The sequence below is a fragment of the Myotis davidii genome, unplaced genomic scaffold (assembly GCF_000327345.1).
Source record: "Myotis davidii unplaced genomic scaffold, ASM32734v1 scaffold1377, whole genome shotgun sequence".
Lineage (NCBI taxonomy): Eukaryota > Metazoa > Chordata > Mammalia > Chiroptera > Vespertilionidae > Myotis > Myotis davidii.
Genome location: NW_006288854.1, coordinates 438,185 through 462,041, shown reverse-complemented (window position 1 = coordinate 462,041; position 23,857 = coordinate 438,185). Strand labels below are relative to the sequence as shown.

Sequence of the window (23,857 nt, the reverse complement as noted above, 5' to 3'; positions counted from 1 at the left end):
CTTTCCCTTTCCCACTTGTCAAATGGGATGTATCTCTGAAGCTCAAATGTCACCTGCATGCTGCCCAACCAGTTCTAGGTGACAACTCCATCCTCTCAATTCTGCATTACAATTATCTGAATATATGTCTTATGTCCCTTGACCAATTGTAAGCTCTTGGAGGACAGGGTTCACATCTGATCCACTTCTATATCCTCAATGTAAGAGGAAGAAACTGACAGTTCCAGATTAGCAAATATCTGTTAAATTAATGACCATAAAAATTGAGCTCCAAAGGGCCAGTAGTCATGGAATGCTCAGAGTGGGGTAGTAACCAACTGTTAGCGAAGGGCATCTAAAGGTCAAGCATTCCTCACAGGTCACATTCAATATGGTGCCAAGGCTTCAAAAAGAGTAGAATGCAGGGTGAGTCCTGAGTTAGCTTTCTGGGCCTCCAGATTAATTAGAGCTGATTATTCCTATAATAGGGACTCACTGTACATTCAACAAATTTTCCTATTCTATGCTAGATATTGGAAATATAAAAATAAGTAAGATATGATCTCGGTTTGGCGAAAATTCCAAGTATACCTTTATGATTTGATGTGAAAATGCCATCATTTCTCCTCACCAACATACTGATGTCTGACCTAGCCAGCCCGAAAACTAACTACACTGTAGGCTTAGAGACCCTGAAGCTGTCAATGTTGGATGTTTATTTAGTTAATATTTTAGGGGCTGTCTGGTAGATACCAGGTTATGTACTAGGTGCTGCATACACAGAGGTGAATAAGGCATATACAGTCTTTTTCATGAAGATCACTGTCTATCAAATTGCCTGTAGTTATCCAAGGATTAAATACTTTCTAGCCTCCTTGCCCCAACATTTGAGCTGTTGCTCTTGTTTTGTTTTGGTCAATGGCTTGTTTACTCTGTCTCCCCACTAATTAGTGAGCTCTTTGAGGATATGGGTTTTTGGCATGTTCATCATCTCCCACACCTCAGAGAGGTGCTGAAACACAAATAACCACTGAAAAGAGTAATTAACAAGTCAATATAATTCAAATCAGAATTTCAGCAGAAGTTTCTGGCAAACATGACAAACTCATTAATCAATAAAGGGCCACAAGTTGCTGACAGTTCTAGAAAGAAAGATTAAAGAAGTTGAACTCCACTTCTTTAATTAAAAAGTATTATCTATAGAAACAAGCATGTAGATACCAGAAACAGACTCATATACATAAATGGGAATTTGCAACCTGTTTAGTTGATTGTAAGAGAGTAGAATCATGATTCTGTCTGATAAAAGATAAATTAATAGTCTTCAGAAAACTGGTTCACCATGTGAAGAGAAATAAAAAGAAGATCCCTATCTTGTAATATATTTTAAAAATTATACTCAAATGGGTCAAAAATAGAAACATTAAAAATACTTTAAGGTAACACAAACAAGGCTGAAATACAAATGACTGACTAAAAGAAGATATTTGCAATACATAAAGTTGGATAGTATTCAGAATATATATTCTTAAGTACTACAAATCAATAAGAAAAGGGCAAGCAGTCCAATAGAAAACTGGAGAAAAGATATAAACATACAATTCACGTAAGATGAAATCTGAATGACCAAAAACCCATATTAACAAATCTTAGCTTCCCTAGTAATAAGGACATTGCAAATAACTGTCCTCTAAGACTGAAAAAAAAATTTAAATGTTTATAATATAAAGGATTGGTAATAACGTGGGGACATAGGCGCTCGTAAACACCTCCAGCACATCCTAATTCTGACAAGCTACATTGCCAGCCCTAGAGGGACTCACATGTGTACAAAAAGACACATACAATGTTTCTAATAGCAAAAATCATAAACCTTTAGTGAATAAGTGAAATGTTATATATCATGCAATTGAAAACGATTTGACAGTTAAAAGGAATACTTAGATGTAAATATACAGAAATATGGACAGACCTCAAAAATTAGAGTGAAAGAATTACAAATGACACACAGAAAATAGCACTTACGTTCATTTAAAAAGTGAAACTATACAATATTTATAGTTCGTACATACACTTTTTTTAAAAAATGGACTGAGAGAATACACAGCTAATTATACTAGTTGCTTCTGGGGAGGATGAGAGAATAATGGGTCTGAGAGTAGAAGACAGATAAGTTAAACTTTTCTCTGTATTATCTTTTAAACAATATATTTTTATTGATTTCAGAGAGGAAGGGAGAGGGAGAGAGAGATAAAAACATCAATGATGAAAGAAAATCATAGATAGGCTGCCTCCTGCACGCCCCTCACTGGGGATCAAGCCCATAACCCTGGCATGTGCCCTTAATAGGAATGGAACCTGGGACCCTTCCGTTCGCAGGTCGAGGCTCTATCCACTGAGCCAAACCGGCCAGAGCTAAAATATATTTTTATTGATTTCAGAGAGGAAGGGAGAGGGAGAGAGAGATAAAAACATCAATGATGAAAGAAAATCATAGATAGGCTGCCTCCTGCACGCCCCTCTGGGGATCAAGCCCATCATCAGGCACATGCCCTGAACAGAATCCAACAGTGTCCTGGTTCATAGGTCGATGCTAACTCACTGAACTACACTGGCTGGGCTTGTCTTATCTTTTTTAAACACGAGGAAGCAAATAGATCATAATGTCAATAGTCAATGTGGGGTAAAGGTATAGATATAATATTCTCTGTATTAAGATTCACATAGTAAAAATAATTCCCATTTTCAGAAAAAATATTCCCATTTTAAGTAAATAAGATGCCTGGAGTAGATGGTCAAAATATTATCCTGTGACTTCCTGACAGCCCCCAATAGTTGACTGGCATTCTAGTCTCGTGAGCTCACAGGTCATCCCAGCTCTATTCATGGGATAGGGCAGCCGGGATGCCCAGGGGGCGTGAGCAGGAGCTGCAGGCTTGTGAGGTGTCGGGTCTGGATGGACAAATAACAGGTTTTTGGAAATGAATTACAATACTAAGGTATAAGCTGGGGTGCAGCACAGTGGATATGATGTATAAGAAGGGGTAAAGGTAGGTGATGGAGACGCAGTATGTGGCGTAGGAAAGAGTACCTAGAAGTGTGACGTGGATCCGAAGACTTGAGACCCGAAGAAGCAGTTTGGGGGCGGTGCAGGTATTGCGAGGCTCTTCAATTTCTATAGCCTAAGCCGCTCGGCTACTTCCACGGCTCCTCGGAACGCGCTGTTCTGGCGACCCCTCCTCCCTTTCGGCCACTACCCTTCCATCATCAACCCCCAACACCCTTCACCGGGGGCAATGAACCTTAAGAAGCCACCGCAGCCTGAGATCGTGGAGCACAAACACATTCTCCCGCCAATTCGGCCCTTTGACCTCCTCCGCCTTCTGACCCAGAGAGCTACTCTTCCGCCTCTCGAAGCCCGGGTATTCGTTCTAGGGCCTCAAAAAGTCGCTCTTTCTGAAAAATGACTCCCTCGGAGGGAAGAAATCATGTGCCGTGAACAATAAGATGTGTTACAATATATTTTCATTCACTGCAAATCTCTGGTCCAGAGCCGAATTGAAACTTCCGGGTCAGGTTCAATGCATTCTGGGAAATGTAGTTCTTAACCTCCACGCCGCACTCTTTGGAGCCTAGAGTGAGGGAGCGTCGCGAAAGTTGACGATTTATGGGCCCTTCTCTTTCGTTCTCCAAAGGGGAGAATTGTTGAAATAATTGCCCTGAAAATAATACAAGCCCAGGTCCTCATTTTCCAAGAACGCTCCCCCGCCGAAGTTTGGAAATGCGAGGGAACTGTTCCTCCTTGACCTTTAAGTAAGTATCAGGTAGATGGTCTCTTACTCCCTGTCAGGTCTCGTCCTGTGTGGACGCCCCGCCCCCTCTGCCGGAGCCTACGCCTCTGATTGGCTAGGAGCCCTTGAGCGGCGGAAGCAGCTGGCTCGCGGGCGGACGCGGGAGGGGGAGACCTGTGAAGATGGCGGCAGTGGTAGAGCTAGAGGTTGGACGAGGTGCTGCCGGGGAACGGGAGCTGGATGAGGTAAGAGTTGAGAGTCCAGGAGAGACTCAGCCTAAAACTGAAAGGAGGAGAGTGGTGGTATCGGGAATAATTCATTTCCTAGGATAGACGGGACCCGGAGAGGGAAGGAGCTCACTGGGAGGCAGATGCGTGGAGAGGGAAATCAGAGGTACCCTGAATCGGGGACGCTAAGGCGGTCTTGAGGGGAGAAGACCTCGTGGGTAGAGATGGAGGGCAGGGAGAGAAGCCAGATGGATAGGGGTGTAATATTCGAGATGATTAGCTGGGGGCCGGCCCTAGGTTAGAACTGAAGGGTGGAGGCGGTAGCTTGAGTTGGAGGGGCGTGGATTTCTGCAGGGGAAGGTTGGCTTCACCTGTGGAAAAGACTGACCAGGTGTCAGGTGGGGGTTGGGGATGCGTTCCGGGGAAGGGTGCTAATCTCCTAATAGTATAGCTTTGAGTTATTTAACGTAAGAGCTATTTAATTTATCCTGACAGTCCAGGAGTTTGTACATAATGTAGGCTCAGGAAAGTTTGGGCCAACTAATGAACGAATGGATGAATGAATAATTGCCTACCAGAATGTATCCATTCACTCATTTAACGAACATTAAGTATCTCCTTTGTGCCTAGTCCTGGGCTAAGTGACAGGGCCACAAGGGGTCCTCCCACGGCGGAGCCCACAGCCTCGTGGAGGGAGACACCCAAGGAGGGGAGTCACCGCGTCAGATACACTGTGATTGTGGCACTGCGAAGAGGGGGCCGATTCAGTTTGGGCTGAGCCTTAAGGGATAAATGATCTCTATCTCCACCTCCTAGAGCAGCGGTTCTCAATCTCTGGCCCTTTAAATACAGTTCCTCATGTTGTGACCCAACCATAAAATTATTTTCGTTGCTATTTCATAACTGTAATGTTGCTACTGTTATGGATCGTCATGTAAATATCTGATATGCAGGATGGTCTTAGGCGACCCCCATGAAAGGGTCGTTCGACCGCCAAAGGGGTCGCGACCCACAGGTTGAGAACCGATGCCCTAGAGCATAGCATAGTAGTAACTAAAAGTTGAAAATACTAAATGCCCATCATTAGAGAAATAGAAGAACAGACTGTGGAATATTAATGGAACTATTATAAAAATATATATAGTGACACTCTAGCCAGTTAAGCTCAGTGAGTGAGCAATTCAAGAGAAGAAGTTAGAAGTGGTTAATTCTTCAGCCTCATCCACATTCTATTGGTTACACAAAACAATCCTGATATAATTTGTGAGACCATACTGTTATGGATCGTCATGTAAATATCTGATATGCAGGATGGTCTTAGGCGACCCCCATGAAAGGGTCGTTCGACCGCCAAAGGGGTCGCGACCCACAGGTTGAGAACCGATGCCCTAGAGACTTGTGAGTTCTTTGAGGGCGAGCGCTGTGAGGGTCTCTTTTAGTAGCTAATAGACACTTAACACCTGCTGTCTTCAATTCCCAGCGGCCCTTGAAGGCATCACGAGGAGGAAGGAGATACTGAGTTTGAAGGGAATGAAGGGACAGTGCTAAGAAGCAGAGAGAGAAGGGAGAAAGGAAAGGGAGGAGGTTCTGAGGCCCGAGATGCATTTATAGCTAGGAGTGCGTGTCGTCTTGCACCCGACAGCATAGGAACAGCACCGAGGAATAGTTGGGAGGGAACTGACGGTCAGGAATGGAACCAGTGGAATGTCTGGGGGATCAGGATCTTCGAGGCCCCGGCCACGTTTTGGGTGGTGGGGCTGGTGGGGAGGATTGAGGATGAGGCCCAGAGAAAGGGAGTAGAAATGGACTTGAGAAGCAGACTGTTGCTTGGGGGTGGGATGACTTGAAGGTTTTGGCTTCTCTGATTGGGGATCACTAAGGTTGGGGGTGGAGGCTGAAAAAACAGACAGGTGGTCAGAACACGAGTTGGTTTTTAAAGCAGGTTTTAGTACCATACTTCCCAATCGCTAGAGACCAAAGGTGCTTGGATACCACTTGGTTGGTGAGGTGGTTGTGGAATGACCTCCAAGGCCTGTTCCAGCTTTAAGTTTCTGTGATTACAGTTAGCTGCAGTTCACAGATATATTTGAAAGTGCTTTGAAAAAGGTAAATACTGTATTACATACGGTTATTACATACGGTTTGTTAGTCGTGGGCTCTCCTTTGAGGGAGCCTGATTTCAGTTACACATATCAGGGTTTTTGACGTGAGACATTTTTTTATCTTTGCTTCTTAACTTTTCTTCCCTATTTGTTTTTAGAACTTAAGAGCTTCTAGTGGTGTAATATACTCCAGAGTGTCATGTCCAGAGGTCAATTTTATGTGTAACCACAGGCATTCATCTCACAAACTTCTGTTACCTGTTACTAAGAAAGAATATAATTTGTCGTCTGGAAATTCTGTAGGGACTGATTCTGTCCTTTTCTTTGTGTTTTTAAGAAAGTAACTCTGAGGAGCAGGAACAGTCAGTCTTCCCTTCAAGCTCCAAACAAAGTCCCTCCAAAACAGGGGTCTCGTCTGGGGGAACCTTAGTTTGTGTGCACATTTCTACTAATGTCTCCCCCGTTTTTTCTTAACAGCCTTAACTAATGAAAGAAGGTGAAACCCATCCTTCAATTAGTAATTATGGGGATCTGTTAAGCCAGTGGTTCTCAACCTTGGCTGCACATTAGAATCACCTGGGAATCTTTAAAATCCTGATTTCTGGGCCTCATCCTCCGGAAATTCTGTTTCTTTGTTACTAATGTTGTGGCCTCACCCCATAACAAAGAAACAGAATTTCCGGAGGATAAGGCCCAGGAATCAGGATTTTAAAAAGATTCCCAGTTGATTCTAATGTGCAGCCAAGGTTGAGAACCACTGTGTTACGTACTGGGAAGTCACAGATGAGTAAGCCAGGATCTTTATCAACTTACAGTGTAGTGAAGAGACATGCAAATAGCTCCTTACAATACAAGGTAATTGCTATAATGGAAGTGTGTAACAAATTTACCAGGTAGTGGGGCACAAGAGACAAGCACTTGAGTGAGCTACGGGGAATCTTTATGATAGAGATATGTTTACAGAAAAGCAATGATTTGCATGTGGCATCAGAATTGCCTTCCTTTAGCACTTTCTGCTTGTTAGGGACTATAAGAGAGTAATGGATAGCCTAGCAAAAATTCCGTTGGTACTCTGTCACTCCTTTGGAAAGATTGCGCATGCTGTGTTCGTTCTTTAGAATGTAGTACCCATGTTTTTTCAGTATCAGGTGCCCTTAGTATGATAAATAGTCTGGAACAGCAGTCATCAGTTCATTCACAATCCTTTCCTCTTCTTTTTTTTTTTTTTTTAATATTTTTATTGATTTCAGAGAGGAAGGGAGAGGGAGAGACAGAAACATCAGTGATGAGAGAATCATTGATCAGCTGCCTCCTGCACACCTCCTACTGGGGATCAAACCCGCAACCCGGGCATGTGCCCTTGGCTGGAATTGAACCTGGGACCCTTCAGTCCACAGGCTGACGCTCTATCCACTGAGCCAAGCCGGCTAGGGCCCTCTTCTTTTTTTCATTATTACTTTCTCTAATAGTTGAGGTAATCTGGGCTTTGCTAACTGCTTCTCCTGTTTTAGAGAGGTGGATAGAAAAGAGGGCTCAAGAAAAGAGCTACCAATAAAAAAGGTTACTGCTTGTTGAGGCCTTACCATAAACCAGCTCCTGTTTAAAGCCCTTTACTTTCATTATCTCATTTATTACGAACAGTAGCCCTGTGAGTTAGATGGTGTTAACCATACTTTATAAGTGAGAAGACTGAGGCTAGAGAGGGTGAGTAACTTTCGTAGAATTCCAGTTTGTGAGTGGGGAAGTGCAGATGCCAACTCAGGTTTGCCGGTGCTGTACTGAACTTAGCCCATGAGACACTGAGCACCTTGATTCCATCTCTTTCTCCATGATTGTGCTCTGGGGGTAGGTAATTTAAAACTGTATGGTCTCAATTATATGTGAAAGTTGATATAGTATATTTGGTAAGTGACTTATTTAAAAGATCATTTTGAGTCTCACTTTTGTGAGGTAAGTTATATTAGTATTCCCTGTTTATGATCAAGGAAGTTGAGATTCAGAATATTTGAGATACACCAGTGGTCTTGCAGCTACTAAGTAGTATAAGCTTTAAACCCATTTTTATAGATTTCAAAGTGTTTTCCCTCAGTTTAAAAAACTAAACTGCAGACTCATCTTACTAAAGTAAAACTGCTTCTGTTTTTATATACAAAAATCCTATCATCAAAACATGAAGCAGCATTTCATTCCTGAGAGGCTCAAGTGGAGGCTAACAAAAGTAATATTGGTTTTCTGTACAGGTCCTTTAATTTACAGATAATCTGATTCTGTTGAACCCCTGGTCATGAGGAGTGATTAGCCCAGTGATGGTTAGGGAGATGAGAAATGGGTCTAGCCAGCTCAGGTATTAAACAGGCTGTGATGAGTGGCAAAGCTCAATTCTTTCTCTCAACTTGAGCATGTTAATAGGATAAAGCCTGGGTAATGGCTGGGAGGTCCAGAAGCAGACCTACTCTTGGAGCCAGTGAGTTCCTCCTGGAAGGGGTAGCTGGCGAACTCCTGAAAGGAACTGGAGGCATCATCTTGGCACAGAGAGAGCTGGCTTGGAAGCTAAGGTAGAAAAGCACTTCAACATCCAGTCAGGGCCAGCCCATCCGCCTGACCAGTGCCTGCGAATTCTGGATGTGTCCACTCCCAGTGCTTGTTCATTTGCCAAAATGATGTGATATGCAGATCAGTGAGTGGTTTCCAGCTCAAGTTCAAAGCAAGTAGCCCAGCCTATAACTAACTTAAGGTATTATTGCCTCAAGTAATTTATCTCTCCTGGGCCCTGTTTTATTCTTGCTAAAAGAGGAGATTGGGCCCTAGCCGGCTTGGCTCAGTGGATAGAGCGTCAGCCTTCGGACTGAAGGGTCCCAGGTCCGATTCCAGCCAAGGGCACATGCCTGGGTTGCGGCTCAATCCCCAGTGCCGGGGGGATGTGGTGGTGGTGGTGGGGGCGTGCAGGAGGCAGCCGATCAATGATTCTCTCTCATCATTGATGTTTCTATCTCTCCTCTCTTCCTCTCTGAAATCAATCAATAAATATATTTTTTTTAAAAAGGAGATTGGGCTAGATTGGTAGTTTTTAGACCTTTATTTAGTCATGAAACCCTTTATTCAAATACAGTCTTTGAAACCTTATGGTCCTTTATGGGACTCAGAATGCCAAGGGTGTCTCAAGGAGTTTTCTCTTACTGCCTGCTGATTAGGTGACCCTACTTTATGCTCCTTCAGACCCCCTCTACTTCCCCTAGCCTAGCCCTACCAAGCATGATTTTATTTTATTTTTTAAAAAATATATTTTATTGATTTTTTACAGAGAGGAAGGGAGAGAGGTAGAAACATCCATGAAAGAGAAACATCAATCAGCTGCCTCCTGTACACCCCCTACTGGGGATGTGTCTGCAACCAAGGTACATGCCCTTGACTGGAACCAAACCTGGGACCTTTCAGTCCACAGGCTAACGCTCTATCCACTGAGCCAAACCAGTTAGGGCCCAAGCATGATTTTAATTGTCTGTCTCACCCACTAGACTTTAGCTACATGACAGAAAGCAGAGTCCAAAACTATCTTGCTCATTGTTGTAGTCTCTTCACTCACCATGGTGCCTGGCATACATCAGTCACCTGACAAGTGTTTGATAATTATTTTTGAGTAGTAGTAGTAATAGGTACCATTAGCAAATGTTTGTGATACACCAGTTCCTCTGCTCAGTAATAAATGCTTTTTGATTGAATGCTTACAGCATTCCTATTTGAAATGAACTGTTGGACTAAATCATGTCTACAGCTCTTTCTGATTACCACCAGGTCTTTGTTAGTACTGTCCTGTCTGCTGGAATGACTTTTCTTTCCCTCTATGCCCTTCCAAATCCCACTTGTACTTTAAGGTTCTAGCCCAGGGGTGGGCAAACTTTTTGACTCGAGGGCCACAATGGGTTCTTAAACTGGACCGGAGGGCCAGAACAAAAGCATGGATGGAGTGTTTGTGTGAACTAATATAAATTCAAAGTAAACATCATTACATAAAAGGGTATGGTCTTTTTTTTTTTTTTTTAAGTTTTATTCATTTCAAATGGGCAGGATCCAGCCCGCCGGCCGTAGTTTGCCCAGGGCTGTTCTAGCCCAAGGCTCTCTCAGCTTCTAGAACTATTCTGATCTATACTGATTTCTTCTTTCCCTGCTTTTTCTTTTTTGTGTGTGTTCATTTATTAATTTATCACACTTTTCTCAAGTACCTGCTGTGTGCCAGGCACTGTGCTGTGCTTAATAATACCAAGATGGATGAGGAGTTCACAGACTAGCGTAGGTAGATAAATAAGTACAAAATTGTGCTGTGACAGTGGGTACATCAAGGAGAAAATGGCAATCTATGCATATCTCCTCTTCCCTGCTAGATTGGTAAACCCCAGCAGGCAGGCTGTGGAAATTCCCATCCTTGCTTCTTTAAGTAGTAATCACTGTTTTGTATTTTTGTTTTTTCTCTTGTGGGTCTCTCCCTCTAGACATTTGATACATGTTCTTTGTTTCCAGGGGTTTTCTTCTCTAGGGATTATCTGTGAAAGCCAAAATCTTATTGAGGGATTGAGGCATGTGCGACTGAAATTTAATCTTGGTTATCTTACCATTTATTTTTGAATTTTTAAAAGGCATGTAAAATGAGTAGTAGCATGGTATAGTGGGGGAAAAAACTAGAGTAGTAAACAGTAGACCTAGGTTCTAGACTAGGAGTAGCAGGTCTGTGCATAAGTGTGTTATGTGCATATTAATACCACAACCTTACAAGACAGGTACTATTATGGTTATCCCCATTCTACAGATGTGGAAACAGGCATAGAATATTTAACTTGTTTAATATCATACAACCATGTGACAGAGCTGGGGTTTAAATCCAAGACGACTCTAGCACCTGTGCTCTTAAACACTCTGGGCAGTATGACTGGCTTTATCCTTTCCATATTGTCCACTAGACATTTTGTGCAAGTGTGGGACTTCACTTACAGAGGTGATTTGACTGGGGTCATGCTGTCTGTTTCTCCCTTAAGACTAGATTCTCTTTGAAAGTCCTATCCATACTTATATTCCTTGTTCTTGGCATAGAGTATGATTCAGTAAATGTGTGAAGATACAAACTCATGAAGGATTCCAATCTCCCTGTACCTCAGTTCTTCATCTGTAAAATAATAGGTTTGGATTAGATGACCGTCTAGAGGACAGCTTTGAAAGTCCTGGATTCTAGTGTCTAACTCTGCCTTGTGTTTCCTACAATTCCTCTCAGGTACTCAGTAAATACTAGTGAATGACTGGACAAATGAAGGTATAATTATTGTTAATAATCTGTGCTAATAATATTGGATGAGAGAAGAAAAATGGTGATAGGAAAGTTCTAGACAAAAAGGCCTACATATGACCTGGAATTCCATAACCTTTGACTTTAAAAAAAATCCTCACCCAAGGTTATGTTTTTATTAATTTTAGAAAGAGGAATGGGGAGAGAGAGAGAAACATTGATTGGTTGCCTTCCATATGGGCTCCAAACAGGGATCAAACTTGCAACCTTTTGGTGTATGGGACAAAGCTTGAATGAACTGAACCCATCTGGCCAGGACTATAACCTTTGACTTCTTATGTGATTAGAATCTCATACTCTGGCACACACCTGTGTACAGACAGTCTTTCCTGTTTGGTTTCCCATTACACTTCCCATCCTCAGCTCACTCTTGCTTTTTAAGTCACTTTTTAAATTAATCTTATGACTTAATAACTGATCTACTTCCAGAAGGAAATAGGTGCCATCTGATCAATAAAGTGGGGTTGGAGAGAGAGAGAGGAAGAAAAGATGAAGACAAATGTTCTAACTCCTTGAGTGCAGGGGCTATCTTTTTCATCTCTGTACATTCCTCAGTTCTTGGCACATAGTAGACACCAATATATTTATTGAATAAATGAGAATGTGTGTAGGTATGGATTCTGCTAAAGATTAAGGAAGTGTTGACTAAACCACAGAGGCTAACTGACATACCCACTGTCTGTTCTGGTATAACACAGTAGTGCCTGACAAATATTTGCTTATAAACTGCGTATGAAGTGTTTTCATTTCATTAGTTAATGTCATATTGCTTCTTACCAGTGAGTTGTAGGCACAGGATCTTGAGGCCCTGCTTTCTGCCGCCATAGCTCCCTATATAGATTTCTATCAGCACTTACCATGTTGCATTGTTTGTCTCCCCCATTAGTCAGTCAGTGAACTCCTTGAGGGGACATAATGTTATCATTCTTCATCTCTTTGTTCTCAGTACCTAACCTCTCACAGTAGCTAACATAGAGTAGATATTCAAATGTTTATTGAGCTTGAATCTTAAAAAATCTAGTCCATCTCAACCACCCATGTTGAACATCCCCAGCAAGTGATCACTCAGTCAAACACCTCTAATGATAGTGTTAATCTTCACCTGAGGATATATTTTCCATTAATTTTTTTAGAGAGAGTGGGAGAAAGAAGATGGAGGAGAGAGAGAAACATCAACGTGAGAGAGACACATCGATTGGTTGCCTCCCGCATGGGGGGATTGAACCTGCAACCCAAGTGTGTGCCCTTGAAGGAATTGAACCCACGACCCTTAGGTTTCCAGGCCAACGCTCTAACCACTTACCAACACTGGCCGAGGCTGTGTTTTCCTTTCTTTTTCTTTTTTTAAACATGTGTGGATTCCTTTATTTCTTGTGGGTTGGGAAAGGTATTTCTTAATAATAGTTTTTGAAAAATATATTTTTATTGATTTCAGAGAGGAAGTGGGGAGAGAGGGAGAGAGAGAGAAACATCAATGATGAGAGGGAATCATTGATTAGCTCAACCACTCAGCCATGAGCCTGGCTGTTTTCCCTTCTGGACATCCTTTGTCTCTTTGCTCCTCAGAGGAAAATCTGTAGGTAAACATAAACTCATTAGTTCCCTCTAAAGTGCAACTTTCCCAAGGGGATGCAGAGTTAATGGCCATGGGGCTTTTAGCCCTGGGCAACTAGAGAGAAACAGTGCAGAAAGGGGAAACAGAGAGCAGAGGCAGGGTGCATAAGCTCTGCTAAGGTTTGTGTTCTCTCTGCCCTCCCCACTTCCAGTAGGGTGTTCTCAATAACTGAATGCCTCTGTTGCTTAAGAGGTCTCCAGTGATTTTTGACTCCCCACTGCCCATATGATTGAGCCTAACCTCTTCTTGCGTCTGTCACTTAGGGCCTTGCAGAAACAATCTTTTCTCCTTTTATTCCAATGGTAACAATAATAGCTAACTTTTCTTTTTGGTTAATCCTCACCCGAGGGTATTTTTCCCATTGGTGTTTTCTTTTTTTTAGAGAGAGTGGAAGGTAGGGGGAGAGACAGAGAGAAACATCAAAGTGAGAGATGTGAGAGAGACATTAATTGGTTGCTTCCTGCATGTGCTCCGGGGCCAGGACTGGATGGAGCCTGCAACTGAAGTACTGCCCTTGACCAGAATGGGTCCTTCAGTCCATAAGGGCCGATACTCCAACCACTGAGCAAAACCGGCTAGATCAGTGGTCGGCAAACTCATTAGTCAACAGAGCTAAATATCAACAGTACAACAATTGAAATTTCTTTTGAGAGCCAAATTTTTAAACTTAAACTATATAGGTAGGTACATTGTTATTAACTTAAATTATGGTACTCCTAAGCTGGCCTTTGCTAAAAACGTTCTCAATCTGATTGAAGTATGTTCTCTGAGGTCGACCCCTTCCAACTCTCCAATTCACACTCGTCTTGTATAGATAGACAAGTGTGGATGGGAGAGTTGGAAGGGGTCGACCTCAGCAAACATACCTCAAAACAATGTACCTCCCCCGCACTGCGTATCCTGCGGCCTGTTGCCCCACCGACCGACACCCCCACTTTTTCTAATGCCACTTCTTCAAAATAGACACGCCCAGGCCGAAAACGGACTTCTGCACATGGGCCAGGAAGTTTTAATCGCACTGTACGCGCACCCACAGGTGGTATTTTGTGGAAGAGCCACACTCTAGGGGCCAAAGAGCCCCATGTGGCTTGAGAGCCATGGTTTGCCAACCACTGGGCTAGGACATAGCTACTTTTTTAGTGCTTGCCATGGTCTAGGGCAGTATGCTGAGCATTTTACATGCATTCGCTCTTTTAATTCTATTTTAATACTATTATTATCTTTACTTTCTAGATGAGGAAAAACTGAGGCACAGCTAAGTAATTTATTCAGGGTTACATAGCTTGTAATTGGAGTTGGGATTTGACCCTGGTGATGTGACTCTGTGATCGCTATTGCTGGTGTAGTCTATAATATGGATTCACTATTTTCAAAATTAATTATGTGTTTATCGAGCATTTAATTATGCCAGACATTTTATTTGGTCTTGGGAATTCATATATGGATAAAGAGACAATCTATGCTTCAAGGTCCTTGCTCTTGTGAAGTTACTTCCTTTTTCTTTTTTTTAATCCTCACCTGAGGATATTTTTCTATTGATTTCTTAGAGAAAGAAGAAAAGACAGAGAGGAATATCAATGTGAGAGAAACACATTTTGATTGGTTGCCTCCTGCACGTTGCCCTGACTAGGGCCTGGACCAGGGAGGATCCTGCATCCGAGGTACGTGCCCTTGACCGGTTGAACCCAGGACCCTTTGGTCCGAAGTTTGTCGCTCTATCCACTGAGCCAAACCGGCTAGGACTGAAGTTATTTTCTAATGGAGCATCAGAGTAGATAACAAATAAGTGACAAGATAACTCCAAATGGTTGTAAGTGCTCTGAGGGTTATGTGGTAAAGAGGCTGTTACTTTAAGTAGGGTGGTTATGAAATGACTCCTAGGAGGTGATATTTGAACCAAGACCTGAATAATGAAGACCTAACACTTTAGCTGGTATGAAGATTTGGAAGCAGACGGGGCAGGTAGAGGGAGAAGCAAGTTCCAGTTGGTGCTAGTGAGCTAAGCATGTGTTGGGACCAAAAAGAAGGCCAATGTGACTGAATTATAGTAAGCAGGTGAATTATAGTAAGCAGGTGAGGTTAGGAAGTTTGGCAGAGTCAGATCTGTAAGGACTTGTAGATGCTGCTAAACATGTTGAATTTTATTGATTGTACAATGAAAAGATTTTGGAAGGCTTTAAAAATAAAAGTGAGCAGATTTGCATTTTAAAAATGATCTTTCTGGCTGTTTTCAGGAATTGGATTGGGGGGGGCGGGTATTCAAGGAGAGCAATTAGATATTGCAGCAGTCCAGAAGAGAAATGATAGTGTTGTAGTTGGGAGTGGGGTAGATGAATTTAGAATGTGTTTTTTTTAAAAAATATATTTAATTTTTACAGAGAGGAAGGGAGATGGATAGAGAGTTAGAAACATCAGTAAGAGAGAAGCATCAATCAGTTGCCTCCTGCACACTCCCCACTGGGGATGTGCCCGCAACAAGGTACATGCCCTTTACCGGAATCGAACCTGGGACCCTTGAGTCCTCAGGCCAATGCTCTATCCACCGAGCCAAACTGCAGGGCTAGAATGTGTTTTAAAGTAGAGTCTACAGGACTTGCTGGTGGATTGGACATGGATGTAAGAGAAAGAAAATAATTAAGTTCAACTTTCAGGTTTTTTGGATTTGTTTTGCTCTGATTTGATAATTGGCAGCAGCATGGTTGATGGTATTTCTTGCTGAAACAGGAATGACCAGGGAAGAAATTTGGAGGGGGAGGGAGGAAATATAAAAAATTTTATTTGGCCACATTAAGTTTGAGATGTTGCTATTTAAACGTCTAAGTGGTGGTGTTAATTAATTAGATAAGTGAAAATGTGAATTTAGAACTCAGGGGAGATGTCTGAACATTGTTCTGGGATTCTGAAGATATAACATTTTATCCTAGTTCTTTCGCACAGGTGTTAGGCACTGTTAGGCAAGTCAGTAAGGCACTGCAAGCTGCAATATTGTCAGCTTCAAATATTAATAAAGTTATTTGTTATGCCAATCTCATGTCTATGGGGGAGAATTCTGTTCACTCATTTATTCATTGATCAAACATACTCTGAGCATTTACCAGGCACTGTTTTAGCTGTGAAGGATAATGAAGACATAGGCCCGGTCCTCAGGCTACTCATAGTCTAGTACAGGGGTGGGCAAACTTTTTGACTCGAGGGCCACAATGGGTTCTTAAACTGGACCGGAGGGCCGGAACAAAAGCATGGATGGAGTGTTTGTGTGAACTAATATAAATTCAAAGTAAACATCATTACATAAAAGGGTACGGTCTTTGTTTTCCAATAGTTTTATTCATTTCAAACGGGCCGTAGTTTGCCCACCGCTGGTCTAGTGGAAGGGTTAGTCATTTACTAGTAAACAGATGTAACAACTATTGTGATACAGAGAAGCACAGAGATATCTGGGAGCACAGAAAATGGTGGGCAAGGGATCAGGAAAGGCTTCCCAGAAGTGGCACTTTAGCTGGTATGAAAGATGACTAGAAAGTAACCAACTAAAGAAGGAATGGAAGGGTCCTCTTGGCCGAGGAACAACATGTGCAAGGTGGGAGGTGAGAGGGAGAGGATGGCATTGCCAGGGAATTGTGTGTAGTTTAGTATTACTGGAGCATCAGAGTAGAAGGTGGGGAGTAATCAGAAAGTAGGGATGCCGAAACCGGCTTGGCTCAGTGGATAGAGCGTAAGCCTGCGGACTGAAAGGTCCCAGGTTCGATTCTGGTCAAGGGCATGTACCTGGGTTGCGGGAACATCCCCAATAGGAGATGTGCAGGAGGCAGCTGATCGATGTTTCTCTCCCATCACTGTTTCTAACTATCTCTCTCCCTTCCTCTCTGTAAAAAATCAATAAAATATATTTAAAAAAAAGAAAGAAAAGAAAGTAGGGAGACTGGAAAGGGAGGCTTGTGTGAGATCACGTGAGGCCTTATATGCTGTGCTCAGGAGTCTGGATTTTTATCTGTAATGGATAATTAGCTACGGAAGAGCTTTAGGTGAGTGACATGGATCAGGTTTACTTTAGAAAGATCACTGTGGGTACAGAACTGGAGAAGAGATTAAAGAGCAGGGAAGACTTGCCTTAACCCTTTGAGTGCCAACCAATATCCTAGGAACTATGTATGCTAAAATTGCCAAGGCATTTTTGCTGATTTTACAGCAGTTCAGGAAAAAAATTATGAATCGCAAGTAAATGAAGTTACATATTCAAAAACTTAAGGAAACCTTTACTACATTGACATATTTAGCAATATCATCATCACTAATAAAAGCAGACTTAGAACTGGACGCCATTTCGAAGCTTTGATAGCGCCCCCGGCACTTTTGGCGAAAGATAGGAGGAGTGTGATTGCGCTCCCCGGCACTCTAGGGGGTTAATCCAGGTAAGGGGCTTCCAGATTTATCTACTTCCAGAGTGCATGTACTTTCTGGTATATTATCCATAGTACAGGGGAGAATATGTTAAGTGCCAGAGGAGTTGCGGGGCAGAGGAAGGTAAAACTGGAAAGGCAGTCTGGGATCAGATGTGGTCAGGTGTGGTCACAAGAGCTCACTTTCAGTGTTCTTGTTGAGAGCACTGTGTAGCCTGCTGAGGAGTTCTGACTTTCTTTTATAGGCAGCATTGGGACACCAGAAAATTTTGAACTTGGGTGACACAGTGACTGGCTAAGAAGGGCATGAGGTTCAAGGGCCTCATTTGTAACTTGAGTAATTAAAAGGAAGGAAAAGATGGAAGAGACATTTCCTTCCACACTGACCTAGGCCTTCTGGTGCAACCACCTGTGTTCTTCATTCTCCCCAAAGCGTCCTTTAGTCCTAGTTGTATGCTCATAAGTTTGGAAAGTATTTATTGTTGTTATTAATGATCATGTAGGGCAGAGGTTCTCAACCTGTGGGTCGCGACCCTTTCACAGGGGATGCCTAAGACCATTGGAAAACATATATAATTACATATTGTTTTTGTAATTAATCACTAAGCTTTAATTATGTTCAATTTGTAACAATGAAAATACATCCTGCATATCAAGATATTTACATTACGATTCATAGCAGTAGCAAAATTACAGTTATGAAGTAGCAACGAAAATAATTTTATGGTTGGGGTTCACCACAACATGAGGAACTGTATTAAAGGGTCACAACATTAGGAAGGTTGAGAACCACTGATGTAGGGTTTCATTTTATTATTTCTCTTATGAGGAAGACTCACTTTCTAACTTAGTAGCCACAGAGGATGGAGCACTTTTGTTAGCTCTACATCTCTGATGTGGTCCAGATGCCAGCCTGTCTCTTTTCTTTGGATCAAGTTCTGAGTTCCTTAAGAAAGGGCACTTCAAGTAGAGCCAAAGTATCATTCACTGCTAGGAATGAGCATAGTTTGTGATTCTGTCATGACCTTGATATCTTCCACTGGCTAAGGGATTGGAGGGAGGGGCCAGTATTCTAAGTGATGAAGAATTCTGATATCTACTTCTGAGTGTGGGCTACTGAAGGAATGGGTTATACAAAAGTTGCTTCTTTATTCTCAGAGAGAGTAGCTGTTTTGGGGGTGAATGACAGCAGTGAATATATACAAATTAAGTTCTATTGTTTTCAGATGGTTTTCCCAGTTCCTCTGGTTACTTCAGCAACATCCCCATTGTTTGTTCAGGAGGGAATTATTCAGTCTCTGTGTATTTCCAAAGTATGTGGTTTGTGCCTAGTGCTAAGTGTGAAGTGTGAGAGGGATACTGAATGAGTAAGGCATTATGTAACATCCATTTAACATTTATTGAACACATCCAGTGTGCCAGATTATGCGCTAGTTCTTTGAAACACAAAGAGGAATAATATTCCAATGATTCTTGGACCACTTGACATCCAGTAGGATTGCTAAATGGGAGAAAATATCTGATGAAGGACACGTGTTCAGAATATATAAAGAACTCTTACAACTCAACAAGAAAAAGATAAAGAACCCACTTAAAAATGGACAATTTGAATAGACTTTTCTCCCAAAGAAAATATACAAGTGGCCAATATCACATGAAAAGATGTTCAGCATCATTTAGCCACAGAGATCCCACTTCATACTCACTATGATGCCATAATAAAAAACACATAATAACAAGTGTTGAAAGTGTGGAGAAAATGGAACCCTCATACATTGCTAGTGGAAATGTAAAATAGTATAGTGGCTGTGGAAAACAGTTTGGCAGTTCTTAAGCATAGAGTTACCATATGATCCAGTAATTCTCCTAGGTATATATTTGAGAAATTAAAACAAAAGTTTATACACAAATATTCATAGCAATATCATTCATATTAGCCCAAAGTAGAAGCAACCCAAATGTCTAAAAACTGATGGATAAATAAGATGTATATCCATACAGTGGAATGCTACTTGGCAAGAAAAAGAAAATAACTGATACATGCTATAACATGGATGATCCTTGAAAAACATTATGCTATGTGAAAGAATCCCATCAAAAAAGACCATATATTATAAGACTTCATTTATATGAAAAATCCAGAAAAAGCAAATCTGTAGAGATGTAGATTTGTGCTTGCATAGGTTGGGTGTGGGAATAGGAAGTTGGCAAATTAGCATGAGGTGTGTTTTTTAGAGTGATGGAAATGATTTAAAAAAGATGATTGAGCAACTCTGTAAATATTGAATTATCCATCTTAAGTGGATGCTATACCTCAGTAAAGCTTTAAAAACAATCCTTGGCCTCAAGATGATTAGAGCCCAGCAATGGAAACAGATTCAGAAACAAATATAAAAGTAATGTGACCTTGGAGGTATGTGCAAGTTGCAAAATTCTGTGGGAGAACAGAGGAGGAAAGGAATTACTTCACCTTCGGAGATCTACCAGATTTTAAGCTCCTTGAGTGTGAAGCTGCTAGTTATTATTGTATCCCTGCCTGGAGCTTAACATCTGATCAGTTAACAGTTGTCAAATGGATGTGTGAATAAATAAAGTTGAAGAATGTCTCACAAAGGAATTTATATTTGAGCGGCATTTTAAAGCGTGAATAGAAATGAACTAGACAGTGAACGTGAGGAAAGAATTCTAGCGGGAGAAGACAGTAGCAGCTTTTAGTAGAAGCAGTGAGGGGATAAAAGGGAAGACTTGTAGGTGGTTCAGTGTGGCTAGAGAGTGTAAGCCATTTGGTGGGAAGTGGTGAGGTAAGTAGCTTGTTGGACCAAATTATGAAGTACCTTCCATGTCATGCAAAGGAGTTTGGACTTTAAGCCGAAGGTAATAGAAGGTGATCAGAATTGGTCAAGGATACAGTCAGATGTGTCTGATAAAGATCATTGTGGCTGCTCCTATATTATGAATCTGTTCTGGCAAGATCAGAGTTAGAGAGATCACCTTGAAAGTCACTGCATTTGTCTAGGAGAGAGCAAGGATAAAGTCTGTACTAAGGAGATGTGGCAATGAAAAATTTAAGAGAGATTTCCTAGGTGAGTAAATGTGATCAGCACCTGAATAGTTCAGATTAGGACTTCATAGAAAGGATAATTCTGTTCTGAAAGGGTTTCTGGAAGAGGTCACGTCTGGATTGGGTCTTATGGATGGGTAGAAAAATGTAGAATGTATAGGAAGCTGGTGTGCATATAGGGAAGAGTGAGGGAAGAGGACCAGGTGGAGAGGAAGCCAATCTGAGAAATAACAACCCAGTCTGATGGTTGGAGGGGTGGAGTGGGGTAGGGGGCAGACAGCAGCCACAGCAATTATTACAGCTAGTATCTACTTGCACTTCACTGCCCAGAGTGTGCTGTCCATGTTAGGCCTTTCTGTTTGGCTAAGCATAATCCCCAGATGATTTATGAGTTCTGAAAAGTGAGGTAGGTAGTTCTACTTCGATTTGTTGGCCTTGAATTCTTGGCAAGTCTAAGGAGTTGGAGAAAAAATGTGAATGAGAGGAGAACGGGGAGCCACAAATATGGGTAGCCTGTGAACCTTTGGACTTCACTTGTTATTCTAATTATGCAGCAGATCACTGTTTCTGTCCACAAGATAGAGGCAGTCAGCCTGGTTGTTGTGCTGTATTCATACCAGGTTTAGAAGCTAATCTCTCCTTTCTCTGTGCTTACAAAGCATTTTGTTTATATGTCAGTGTTATCCTTATCGTATCATATTATGGTTAATAGCCTGCCCCTCCTCCTCTGATTGTGAATATCTCAAGAGCAAAGGTTGGACTTAGTCATCTCTAATGCTTTGTGAAAGAATGAGGTCTTTAGCTGCAAAGTTGATCAGTCTTTAACTTTTGGAAGGATCAACTGAGACCTCTGAAATGCTAGGTTGCCCTGGTGGATGGGGTTCCAGAGTTTAGGTCCCTTTGCAGTTAGCAGGTACTTGAAGCCAGAGCAAAGGACCATCCCCTGAGTGATGGATGCATATAGTAGTCACTTGGTACGTTTTCATTGATTTAATTTGGTCACAACCTGTTATATCACACCTTACCGCACTGAAGGCATTTTGCTTTAACTTCTGTGGTAACTAAATAAACTGGGAGTTTGGAAAGACAGAGTGTTATAGCTAACTTCAAAGCTTTGGAGTTAGACAGATTTGGTGTGAATTACTACTTTGAAAATCACCTAAGCCAACCCCCCTTCCCCCAATTATATATGTGGGGAAACTGAGGCATGGAGAAAAGTACCCTGTTCTTTGGAATAAATCAAATAAATAGCCATGCCAGATTAGGACCTACAACTATTTCTCTTCACTGAGAAAGGTAGTTGTTGCCCTGAAACCATTTCTTGGGGTAAAACGGAATGAGTTAAACCCCAAGGAATGAAGACATACCACATGGGCTCAGTTTCACTGTTCATCCCACCCAGCGTGTTCTGTTGTTGGAAACCTTTTGGGGAAACTAGAGCAGCGGTTGACTGATGGGTCGCCACAGTGGGACCACCGGTTGGCTGTGACTGCTGAAGTAGATTATCTACATGTAGCAACAAAACAGCTTTTTTTTTAAAACTCTTTAGAACACTGCTACCAGAAATTATTTAATGTATATAAATAAATGCATATTTAAGTGTTTATTATGTCTTTTGTATTAGAATGCAAGTTTAAGTTTTATAAGGAAAGAGACTTTGTTTTATGTCTGTCTTGTGATTTAATGAATGAACAAATGAACGAACAAACAAATAGTTATTGGCTATCATTGAGATGCCAGGAACATGCTTCCCATGACTTTGGCATTTGTAGGTCAATGACATGTCTATGTTTTTGTTTGGATTTGATCATTTATGAATGTAAATAAACCCTTCTTGAATACAGACTACACATTATTGTCAAATGATTGCCCAATGAGTTTATAGTGTTTATATGAGTGGAGTGAGGTTGCCGTTTTGTGTGTGTGTGGATTTAGGCAGTGTGAGATTTAGTGTGAACTTAATCCTCAGGCTGTTTGATCAGGTAGACCCATTAGAAAGGGATTTCACAATGGGAGAAAAAGGAGACATATGTAATACTTTCAAAAATAAAGATTTTAAAAAAGGAAAAAAGAAAGAAAAAGAAAAGAGAATCTCAGAGCAAAGTGACTTGGCAGCTTGGTAAGACAACAGGACCCAGGGCTAACATCCATTAGGTATAATAGGCACAGTACTCAGGGATCCACAAAAAATGTCTGAATTTAAAAATATATATATATTTTTATTGATTTCAGAGATTAAGGGAGAGGGAGAGACAAGGAGAGAGAGATAGAAACATCAATGATAGAGAATTATTGACTGGCTACCTCCTGCATGCCCCCTATTGGGGATCAAGCCCACATTTTCGGACATGTGCCCTGATTGGGAATCAAACCTTGGTTCATAGGTCGATGTTCAACCACTGAACCACACCAGCTGGGCAAGATGTCATTCTTTTTGTGTACAAATATATTTAAAGAAATAACATGATTTAAAACACTGACCTGCTTTCAGGTTTTTAAGCATTTTAACTTCAGTATTTACATTATTTGACAAGGTGTATTATGTAGAAACAGCTCTCCCTACCCTTAACTGTCTGAAATTCAGCAATGCCACTCCAATCTTGGCCAAAGTTTTTAAGTCACCTGCTGCGTATTCAAAACATATAAAGGTAAGTGCCGCTTTAACTGGTGTCACAGAATATCTGTAAGTAGCTGTGATTAATCCCAGAAACAAATGGAGATATACGAATGACTGAACACCAGCCTCAGGCAGCTGATGAAGGAACCTCATGCTACCTGGATTAGTTATCAAGTTCTGTGGAACAGACCACCCCAAAAACTGGTGGCTTAAAACAACTATAGACCTTACGTCACAGTTCCTGTGAGTCAGGAGTTTGGGAGAGGCTCAGCTGGGTGGTTCTGGTTTAGGCTCTGTCATGAAGCTGCCGTCCAGATACGGGCTGGGCTGCTGGGGGATCTGCTTCCTGGGTGGTTGGTGGGTGAGTGCTGGCTGTCAACTGGAGGCCTGTGTCCCACCCCTGGACTTCTCCAAAGGCTACTTGAGTGTCCTCCCCACATGGTAGCTCACTTCCCCCAGAGCAAGAGATCTAAGAGAGAACCAGTTGGAAGATGCAATGCTTTTTATGACCTAGTCTTGGAAGGTCATACCTGCTGCATCCTATTATTAGCCAGGTTAGCCCTAGCCAGTGCGGAAGGAGATGATACATGGGAGTGAGTTCTAGGCGGTGAGGATCCACCTTGAAGGCCACTGTACCATCTAAGGCAGCAGTTCTCAATCTGTGGGTCGCGACCCCTTTGGGGGTCAAATGACCCTTTCACAGGGGTCGCCTAAGACCATCGGAAAACACATA

At 41.8% G+C, this 23,857-nt stretch overlaps 2 protein-coding genes across 2 annotated transcripts in view; one reads left to right on the top strand and one right to left on the bottom strand.

The window, feature by feature from the left end:
- LOC102752833 (short transient receptor potential channel 2) overlaps positions 1–3,566 on the bottom strand; it is a 20,138-nt gene extending 16,572 nt beyond the window's left edge. Inside the window, exon 1 of the mRNA XM_006761041.2 lies at positions 3,071–3,566. The gene's annotated coding sequence lies outside the window, so the exon portion shown is untranslated. The remainder of the gene's footprint in view (positions 1–3,070) is intronic.
- Positions 3,567–3,931: 365 nt separating this feature from the next.
- RNF121 (ring finger protein 121) overlaps positions 3,932–23,857 on the top strand; it is a 69,109-nt gene continuing 49,183 nt past the window's right edge. Inside the window, 1 exon segment of the mRNA XM_006761040.2 lies at positions 3,932–4,015. Coding sequence (XP_006761103.1) covers positions 3,953–4,015 — 63 coding nt within the window. The 5' untranslated portion in view covers positions 3,932–3,952.